The 10,000-nt window shown below is 44.8% G+C and overlaps 1 protein-coding gene across 1 annotated transcript in view; it reads left to right on the top strand.

The window, feature by feature from the left end:
* The first annotated feature begins 5,719 nt into the window (after window positions 1–5,719).
* igsf3 (immunoglobulin superfamily, member 3) overlaps window positions 5,720–10,000 on the top strand; it is a 185,102-nt gene continuing 180,821 nt past the window's right edge. The window contains exon 1 of the mRNA XM_062534772.1: window positions 5,720–7,109. Coding sequence (XP_062390756.1) covers window positions 7,070–7,109 — 40 coding nt within the window. The 5' untranslated portion in view covers window positions 5,720–7,069. The remainder of the gene's footprint in view (window positions 7,110–10,000) is intronic.

The raw sequence follows: 10,000 nt of genomic DNA, 5'->3' as shown, positions 1-10,000 counted from the left end.
AGATAAAAACTGGGACATTTCTTGAAAACCCAGCTCGGCGAACAATATCATTAAAAGATCTATTGTTTTTATGTAAAAAGGAGGGACAGTTGTGGTTCCCCTTCATATCGGTCACGAGACGCTACGTCGAAGACGCTATGGGAATGAGTCCTTTAGGACGATTTACTTGTTCCCTCAGTCGGGGAACCGTGGTTACCTGGTAACCTAGAGGTTTCCATGTATTCTGACCAGGTGTAGGCCACTGATAACAGAGATGGAAAACGAGGGTGTGTGGTCACCCTACGGTGCAGGCTCCTTTCATCTCGCGCAAGCCTCACATCAAGGACGATTGGAACACACTGCCCAGTGATTGTCTGTAATAAATAACCATAACAAAAACATTAGCTTAAGCTGTGATATGACTCCAATAAACTCCCTTATTCTTTGATTGTTCAGTATTAAAAGAGTGGTATTCAAAGTCTGCCGTCACAGGCTAAGTATCGCTTCATCTGGCCATTGCTTTCCATCACTGACGTTTTGGTTTCTTCTACATTTATCAAGGTTTTCAATGAGCTGCAGAAAATGTACTAATTATTTTACAAGAACAAAAACCTTTCCTCTGTTAACATTGTCTCATGTCATGTTTTCTTACTTCTGTATGACTTTCTGTATCAGCTCAATGTATCTGCATTCTGTCAGGCTAAACTTCTCTAAGGCCACCATGATCAAGCTGAACCCAGAAAGAAGGTATGCTAAATGAGAAAGAATATCTTTTATGTTTTTATTTCATTATGGCTCAACCTTATTCTGAATGTATAACTTAGGACACATAATAAATGTAATATAAAATAACATAAAATATGATTGGGAGGCGTAATGTATGCATACGTCGCATGACAGGTGCTAGGTTCATTTATTCATATTTATTCGTTCAAGGTTGACGTCATTAAGTCTTAGGCCTTAGGAGCAGTATAAAGAATATAAGAGGAAAGTGGGGTTTCTCTGTGCATTGGTGACATCATGACCTATACATCATTGCACACAGTATGGCCGCAGTTCCTTTCATGGACTTCAAAGCACATGAGGCAGTAACACATTCATGCTGATATTCCTTAAGCAAATTGCTATGGAACGGGCACATCTACACTTCTCCCCCAATTTCATTCAGTATTTGTAGGTAATTGGCATTTTCTGTGGTATTGCATAACTGGGAATGCACACGAGGTTCTCATCAATGGAGAGCATGGCAGTGACCTTCCTTTATGAAAATAATTTTCATTGAAATGGCATGTTTTATTCAGCCAATTTTGCACATTCGCTGGCATGCGCATTCAGACACACACACACACACACACACACACACACACATACACCTCCCAGCGGGTGATGGTGACATGTCGAAATGGCTTGAACTAGTTGAAATGGTCCTTAGCTCTTTCTCTCTCTCTATCTCTCGTCAGTAGATATCCGTAGTTCTTATTTTCCTTTCATTGCAAGAGTGCTTAGAAAGGTGCTTTCATCTCCAGTAAATGTATGTTTTGACATGTATTTCAGTTGGAACATGTCTGTGAATCTCCCACCTTTGGTTTCCATTAGGCAGTAAAACATTTAAAAAAATGAAGTATTAAAAAATCCAATATTGCTGCTCCCTGGACAAAACATTTTCAAGTGCTGAACAATTTCACCGAATCAATTTAAATTAGATAGTTTATACAGTGCATAAATAATTCCATTTTTAGGATGCAGTTTTTCCTATTTTTACTCTTTCAATAATTCTAACAGAGTTGACCAGACAGTTCTTAATCATATAATCGCATTACGGATGAACTGCCATTCTTCATCAACTCTTCATAAAGTCTTCCCAGAGTAGCTCGCATTGACAGTCTTCTCCACCACAATCTCAAGCCCCCCCAGGAGTACAGTATAGTGAGCAGGTGTTCATTATACACATATCTGATCCATAAGTACGGTACACATATCGACAATAGGTCTGTGCAGTCAATTCAACTCCCAATGGCATTCCTGGATGTCAATATAACTGTGGGATGGACAGAACTGGACAGAGTCCAACAGTACATAATCAGGCCTCACGTGTATAATTACAGTATGGCTGGAGCTGGAGGTGGAGGGGGGAGAGAAACAGCATTTCACCTGACAGGATGGGTGTTTTTCTCCTGCAGTTGACCTGTCTAGGTCCTTTGTTAGCACACAGAAGAGAGTGTTTGACAGAAACAGAGAGAGAGAGAGGGGGGGGGGGGGCGAGAAAGAGAGAAAAGGTGAGAGATACATAAACTGGAATGGTGACACCGACACTGAGAGCGATAAAAAAAAAAAAAAGCTAAGTTGAAAATGGGACAAGACAGAAGACAAAGTAGCAAGAGACAACCCGATTTAAATAGACACTGAGGGAAGAGGAGGAAAGAGAATAATGAAAGAAAAACAAAAGAGGGGGAGAGAGAGAGAGTCTGTCGTTCTTCGTGGTCCATAACCCTGGCGGGCTCGCTCCCTCCCTGTCTTGCCCTGGAGAGGGGCTGCTGTATGGGAGGCCATGAATGATTTATTTACTTCTTGGATGCGGCACAAAAACAGGATTAAGAAAAAAGACAGCATATGTCCAATGAGATGAGCAAACAAATCTCTTTCATCCTTTCTCTCTTTCTCTCTCTTTCTATCTGTTCCCCACTTTTCTCTAGCTTTCTCACTCTATCTCACTCTCTTTCTCTCTGTTCCCCTCTTCTCTTTAGTGCCCCCCCCTCTCTCTCTCTCTCTCTCTCTCTCTCTCTCTCTCTCTCTCTCACTGCCTCCCTTTATCTCCCCTGAAGCAACAGCCCGGCATGAGGCTAAGTTGTGCATTCTTAACGAGGCCACTCCATATTGTAATGCTGTGGCTCTCTGCAGTGGCCATGAGGCGTTGTGCAAATGAGTCCTGTGCGTTTACCGGTGACGCTGATCGCCTTTGACTCGGCTTTGTGCTGAAAAGCACAAGGGGGACAGGACAAGGCCATTCGACAATGAGGCACGTGCCACTTCGGTGAAACGGGGGCAGAACTGACCGAATGGAAAAAGGGACAGTTCCTCTGAGTGTGTGCGTGTGTGTGTGTGTGTGTGTGTGCGTGCGTGTGTGTGTGGCACCTATGTGTATTTGGGTCCCACCAAAATAAAATGAGTTCATGTGGAGCATCTCTCTCTCTATCTTTCTCTCTCTCTCTCTCTCTCTCTCTCTCTCTCTCTTTCTCTCTATTGCTAACACGCGCACACACACACACACACACACACAAACACACAAACACAGACATACACACACACATACTCACACACACACACACACACACACACACACACAAACACACACATACTCTCTCTCTCTCTCTCTCTCTCAGACACACACACACTCACACACATATACACACAGTCACACTGTTTCCCCCTTTCCCCCTCTCTCCCTCTCTCTTTTCTGACAAGAGACTGCTGTGATTCAGTTCACCCCCAGTTCGCAGAGCAACAACAGAGGAGTGGGATACCTTTGGTCAGCAGCTTTTGAAGGGAGGATAGGGTTTCTAAATGCAAAGAGCCACGGATCCGATGGCACGGAGGCTGGGAAGAACTCAGCTCACATCCACACCATCACGCAGCCAAGCTAAAATTAGACATTAGTCATCTCTTGCCAAAAAAGAGGTGATGTCGCCTCACAAAATGTGTCTGTCAGTTGTGGGGAAGGGTGACCTTATGGTAATCGATGAGAAAAAGGCGTTTTGGTGTATTATCATTTTTGTCTCTCTTGCGAAAACCATCATAACAGACTGAGTTGATTGGCTCTCGGGGCGGAGAGATGTGCTGCATGACTGAGGAGAGCTTCGTATAATAACACTTGGCTGTTCTACTGGCATTGGTGTTGATGACAAATCACTCAGCTGTCTCCTTAAACACTACGCAAGACAGCAAAGAGAACATGGAGGAACACATCTCACGTCTCGGAGAGCACGAGCCACCACCGCTTCGCTGACGTCTTCGCAAGAATCGATGTGTCCTTAGACAGGAGAATGAGAAGGGGGAATAGTCTTTCCCCTTTGTGCGAAATCATCAGCCATGACAGCTTGGCAAGACTTTCACACTTCAATTAGTGTGTCTCTGTAAAACAGGCCTATAGAAATCAATGGCCGCTGTCTTGTTATGCTGCTTTGAGCTGTAGTTTAGTGCCTTGGACTGAGGTTTTTTTAGAGGTTTGTTTAACGGCTGTCATGGCGTAAGCTTCTGTGACTCAAGCATCTTGTCAGTCGTTTTCACTCACATTGTTTGTTGGAAAGATGTGCTTCAGGCAGTGGTTTGGAAAATGTACACACACACACACACACACACACACACACACACACACACACACACACACACACACACACATGTTGTAGAGTCTACAATGTAGACAGTATACAGTGGAGTGTTGTGGACAGTGATGAGAAACAGTCCACTAAATGAACAGCCATATGAACAGTTATGTCATGCTTAAGGGCATTTAACATTAATGCAGTACACCGCCTTCCACAAATATGAGCAAATCTCAATGGCATATTTTTGCTTAATAAGTCAGCAGTGAGCACTATACTCTGTGTGCATCTGTTCTGGTAAGTTGTACACAAACATTTGCAAAGAAATTATAGAGAACTGCATTTTCGAACATTTAAGTGAGTTGGCTGAAGAGAATAGGTTTTCTGATTGTAAAGCTGTTATGAAAACAGATGTCACAAAATAATTTGGGACTCTTCTTGGTCTGATCAGTAACTGACATTCTACAATGGCCAATCTGCCAATCTTTATTTTGTGTGTGTGTGTGTGTGTGTGTGTGTGTGTGTGTGTGTGTGTGTGTGTGTGTGTGTGTAGGCTACACGCAGTGCATTTGGAAGGGATGGTAAACTCTCAGTGACTGTTATGACAGATATGCAGCCTAGGCCTATATTCAAGCCTATTTGCAAGTACTATGTAGTCTGTAAGTTCTACACACACACACACACACACACACACACACACACACACACACACACACACACACACACACACACACACAACCCCCCCCCCCCAAAAAAAAAAAAACAAACAAACAGACAAACAAAACAAAACAAAACAAAACAAAACAAAACAAACAAACAAAAAAAGTGACTATAGGCTAGCCTACAGTGTGCAAGAAAAGATTAGGCTATAATATAGCTGAATTTTCATGACAGATGCAGTAGTTCACTGTTTAATGCAGGTTTGTCTCACAATATTAATGCCAAAACCCATAAAATCGGTTAATTTCTGTGCTTGTTTTCTAATGAAATAATCATAATCCTCTCATGCTTTTATCCGATGCTTTTTTCCTCTAGCTGGACACATTGACTGTTCTAAAATGTAGATGCACTTAATGATATTAACTGTAACAACTTTTACAAATTTTAAGACGATTTCTTGGCATACATTTTTATTGACGTTCAGCATGCACAGCTGAACTGCCCTTTGCTGAATATTAAAGTAGGCTAGCCTCACTCACGCCTTCCACCTGCGTGGGAAGCCCCTTATTTGTGCATGCGGGAGGAGTCACTAGTCCTTGCCACCACCCAGTAGGCGGGCCTGCCGGCTGAGACAGCGACGTGGGTTCACTTTTGAATTTGAGAGAGTACGGAGAAGCGTCCTGCCAGACGACAAGGAAATGAAATATTTGTGTGGGAATACCGTCAGTACCACCACCTTGGAGCTTCAGTCATAGAGAAGTGAAGTTTGGATATACGAAAACGTGCTAAACTATTAGGCTACACAGACACGCCGATACGCCCGCGGGTGTTTGTTTATTTAGGCTACCTAGCGCACGCTTTTATCAAGCCTCGCTGCGGCGTTGGGGGGCAAGAGAGACAACGGCATGCTATTTGGAGGGTGTTTTACAAGGTTATAAATCGAAGGTGACACAAAGCAGAGTGTGTGAGAACCAGCCGGGACTCCGACGGGATTCGCGAGTCTGTGTGTGTATTTTCACTCTGAAAGGTATGTTTTTATTGACAAACAACAGACAGGGGTCTACAGTGTGAGAAGCTCGCGCTGTGACCGGTGGGAGAAGAAAGTTACCGCCCATTGCCCATTGGGAGTTTTTTTTAACGGACAGAACGTCGGCCACTGACCTATTGCATTTTATACTAGTCCGCACTCTCTGCCAGCAACGTACAGATGCTTGCTTGGATTTCATGTTGGTGTGGTTGTACATGAAAATCACTCGGATGAATCTGCAGAAGCTCAGTCTGTGGACTTTTGCGTAGGCATTTAAACATTTTCTTCAGTTCAACCTCGGCACGATTCTGGAGAATCATACCAACGCGCACGAATTGCATTTTATGACCGAGTTTGCATTTAATTGTCATCCTGAAAGTGGCAACAGCTGAGGTGGTCGTGAAAGTAAAAATGGGCTGGGCCGCCTAGCTCTCTTTGTGGGGGCATCATCTTTTATGTGACAGAGCGCAGAGATTTCTGAAGGTGATAGCGCTGAGAAGCATCGCCCGTGGTCGCTCTCGCTGACTACAGCCGGAGCACCCCGCGCAAGTCGCTGCTTCCTCTGCAGGATAACGACCGTATCAATGCGTTGGATTACAAGAGCGGATTCCGTGCCTCACGATTTAAGCCTGGTATCTGCACTCTCTGAACTGAGCTAATTTTCTCTTTGCGTAGGCTCATACGGTATCCTACGGACATTACGAAACCTTCGCCGTGGGTTGCAACACTCCTGGAAAAAAATGAAATATTTTTGTTAACTATAACAGACATCAGGAACATGTTGTAGCTTGGTAGCTGGATTAGATTTACTCTCTTACCACGACTAACGATACCGAGGCAGCAGAACCGTGTTGAAGGGTTGGAAATGTTCTGTTATTTTGGAGACTATCATTTTTGACAGAATTTTTGGAGAACGACGATATAGCCCACTGGTCTTTACCGTGTCCATCCAGGTGCGTCTCAATTAGCCTAGATATCCTACTGGAGTCGCTGGACGTTTGATCATTTTTGGAAGTTCAGCTGCTGACTGCCGAAGACGGATACAACTATACTGACAGGGGTGAAGAGAGCAAGGAGAACAAGGATGGGCTTTCAAACGCTTATGATAGCGTGTGCGCTCTTAGGTAAGATGCCCTGTGTTTATTTTTACGCACAAAATGTTGTCTTTTAAGTATTTTCCGACGCAGTGTGATCGTATGTGCAGCCTACATCTGAAATAGTTCAAATAATGTAGGATATTGCAATTCAGGCTATACGACTTCACCTTATTAGCTTACTTGGACTTGTTGCTGTATTGGAGGTTGTATTTTATATACAAAGATTTCAGGGATTGCTTTGCGTTCGCAGAAATTATAGCGAAAGTAAACAGTGGGCTGCGTTTTAAGCGTAGCCTAGACAATTATCCATTTGCCATGTCCGTATTAGTTCGTAATGGTCGCCTATGTGGTGAGGTCAAGAGCGCCTTTAGGGTTGAATTTGAAATCTCTTGGCGACTGAACCAATTATCTGGACCACTTATCGACCGTCGTAAGACTACACAACAGGCGTTTGAATTGAAGCTTTCTTTAGTTGCAGCGTCTTGTTTTTCATCATGACTTATTCGGTGGTTTTACCCCAGCATTGTACATGGCTGTGACACTGGGCTGCAAACACATAGCCCACAGGCTATTCCTTATCGTCGTAGCTTATTGGTACTAAGATGACACGATTATCTACTTGTAGTTTCCCGATATGTCTCTTTAGCGTAATTTGGCCGTCACCGGAATCCGTGTTGGAGTTGTTGTTGGTTTTGGAGGGGTAGGCTTCAAAGAACTGCGAGCTATTAAAAGGCGTCAGCTTTTTGCTCGTCATCTGTATCCCTGAGCCATGGCGAACGAATATGAGCTGCCAACCTGGTGTAATTTGGTACCCAGGGCGAAACGTGCAGGTGGAAACGCACAAGGTTAGGGCTTGGAGTTGACGTTAGGACGTGACATGAGATCCACGAACAAGTCACCTTTCTCAGAACCTTGTTTTGGTGTAACTTTCCAGACAGTCTAACGATACACTCACCATTACGAACACTGAGTCACTTCCCCCCGCACCTGGAAACTGTACACCTGCATGACGTCACCTGCCCCTATCCCCTGCCACGGTGCGTGTTGCTAAGCGGTTGCTAAATCAGCACTTATGCCGAGAAGAAGGCAGGGCCAGTGTGTATGTCAAAACAGATGTCCACCACAACAGCTTTTTTTGGGGTCATATATGTGTGCACTCCCCCTTTTGTTATTGATCTTTCCCTTTTTGCCATGTTTATGAGTGCGGAAGAGTGCTTTTGGTAGTGAAAGGGAGTCACAGTAAGTGGGCTTTGGCCATTGATGTAGGTTAATGTAATAAGAAGCTCAGAGCCTCTTTTGTCAGATTAACCCCCCTGCAGACTGAAGCCCCCCAATCTATGTCTATAACCAGGATCTGTGTCAAACACCCCAATACCATTGTCTTTAATCAACACACACACACACACACACACACACACACACACACACACACACACACACAGACACACACACAGACACGTCACACACACAGTCACTCTCACATGAAATCTCCACTAAATCCTTAAATCACCAGTTATCACCATCTGTAAACAACACTGACACACACAGTTGCCCACAGATCTCGCTCTCTCTCTCTCACACACACACACACACACACACACACACACACACACACACACACACACACACACACGAACACATGAAAGCGTGCACACTGGACACATGCATAGTTACACACACACACATGCACGCATGAACGCTCAAAAGCGCGCACACAGGAACAAACAAACCCTTTTATGATGGTTAAAAATTCAGGTTTCAGGTTTTGCCTGTCAGTAGAATTTACATATAATTTTACTCATCACACACATGTACTCAGCCCCCCCCCATCTCTCTCTCTCCCTCTCCCTCTCTCTCTCTCTCTCTCTCCCTCTCTTTCTCTCTCCCCTCTCTTTCTCTCTCTCTCTCCCTCTCACTTTCTCGCTCTCTCTCCTCCCTAAACAAACAACAGATGGGCCTTCTATCCTGGACAAGAGGCATGTTAGTTATGCTGGGAGGGGATTGGGGTGAGAATGGAGCTTTGCCCACGGTTGGCTTCCACAGGGTGGGCAGGATTTGTCATCTGTTAGTCAGTCCTGCCCTTTCATCTCCGCCTGTAGTCACCCAGAAGCTTCTCCCAGGCCAGCCCCCCTTTTCTTTTCCTTTCTTTTTATCTCCCCGTTTCTTTTCTAAAAAGCTAAAACCTGACCATTAAGCATCACAGCACAGACGCCGAGCCCTGTTTAAACTGGCTAATTTGTGGTCCTGCTGAACGGACGGCCCAAGGCTCCTCTTCGCGTGGTCAGCCAGATTAGAGACGCTTTATGCAGGGACCGTAGTCACACACACACACACACACACACACACACACACTGCAAATGTACAGGAAGTGTGTGAGTCCAGACACTAAAGTGCAGAATGACCCGTGAGACTGTGCGCGTAATGACAAGGCAATCCCCTATGAAGCCGGAGCACAGGGGATATTAAGTAACCGCGCGCTGTCAGGTCACAGACTTCACACTGGAGGATGACTTCCTGACTAATACACTTATGATAGCCAAGGCAAAGTCGAGGGATGATGCCAATAATAGAAAGAGAGAGAGACCGAGAGAGGGGGTGGGGGTGTGGTGGGGGCAAAACAACGTGACAGGGCAGTACTGCCAACGTGGGGCAGTTTAGAATAAGATCCTTGGTCCACAGCTGGTAGTGCAAAAAAATAGAAATTCTTTAATTTATCTTTTTTACACCCCCCCCCCCCCATCCTCTTCTTGCCGACCTCTCCACTCCCAACCCCCTCCTCCCGGTTCCCTCTTATGCCCCCAAATCTGCTTGCTTAAACAGCAGGGGGGGGACACAGAGACTCCCCTCATTTGCACATGGCTAAAAAGCCCACAGACATGTAAAAGAGGCCTCGGGGGAAATAAGAGGGTTCTCTCTCT

Source organism: Sardina pilchardus, chromosome 4 (assembly GCF_963854185.1).
Source record: "Sardina pilchardus chromosome 4, fSarPil1.1, whole genome shotgun sequence".
Classification (NCBI taxonomy): domain Eukaryota; kingdom Metazoa; phylum Chordata; class Actinopteri; order Clupeiformes; family Clupeidae; genus Sardina; species Sardina pilchardus.
This window is presented reverse-complemented; position numbering and strand designations above follow the sequence as displayed.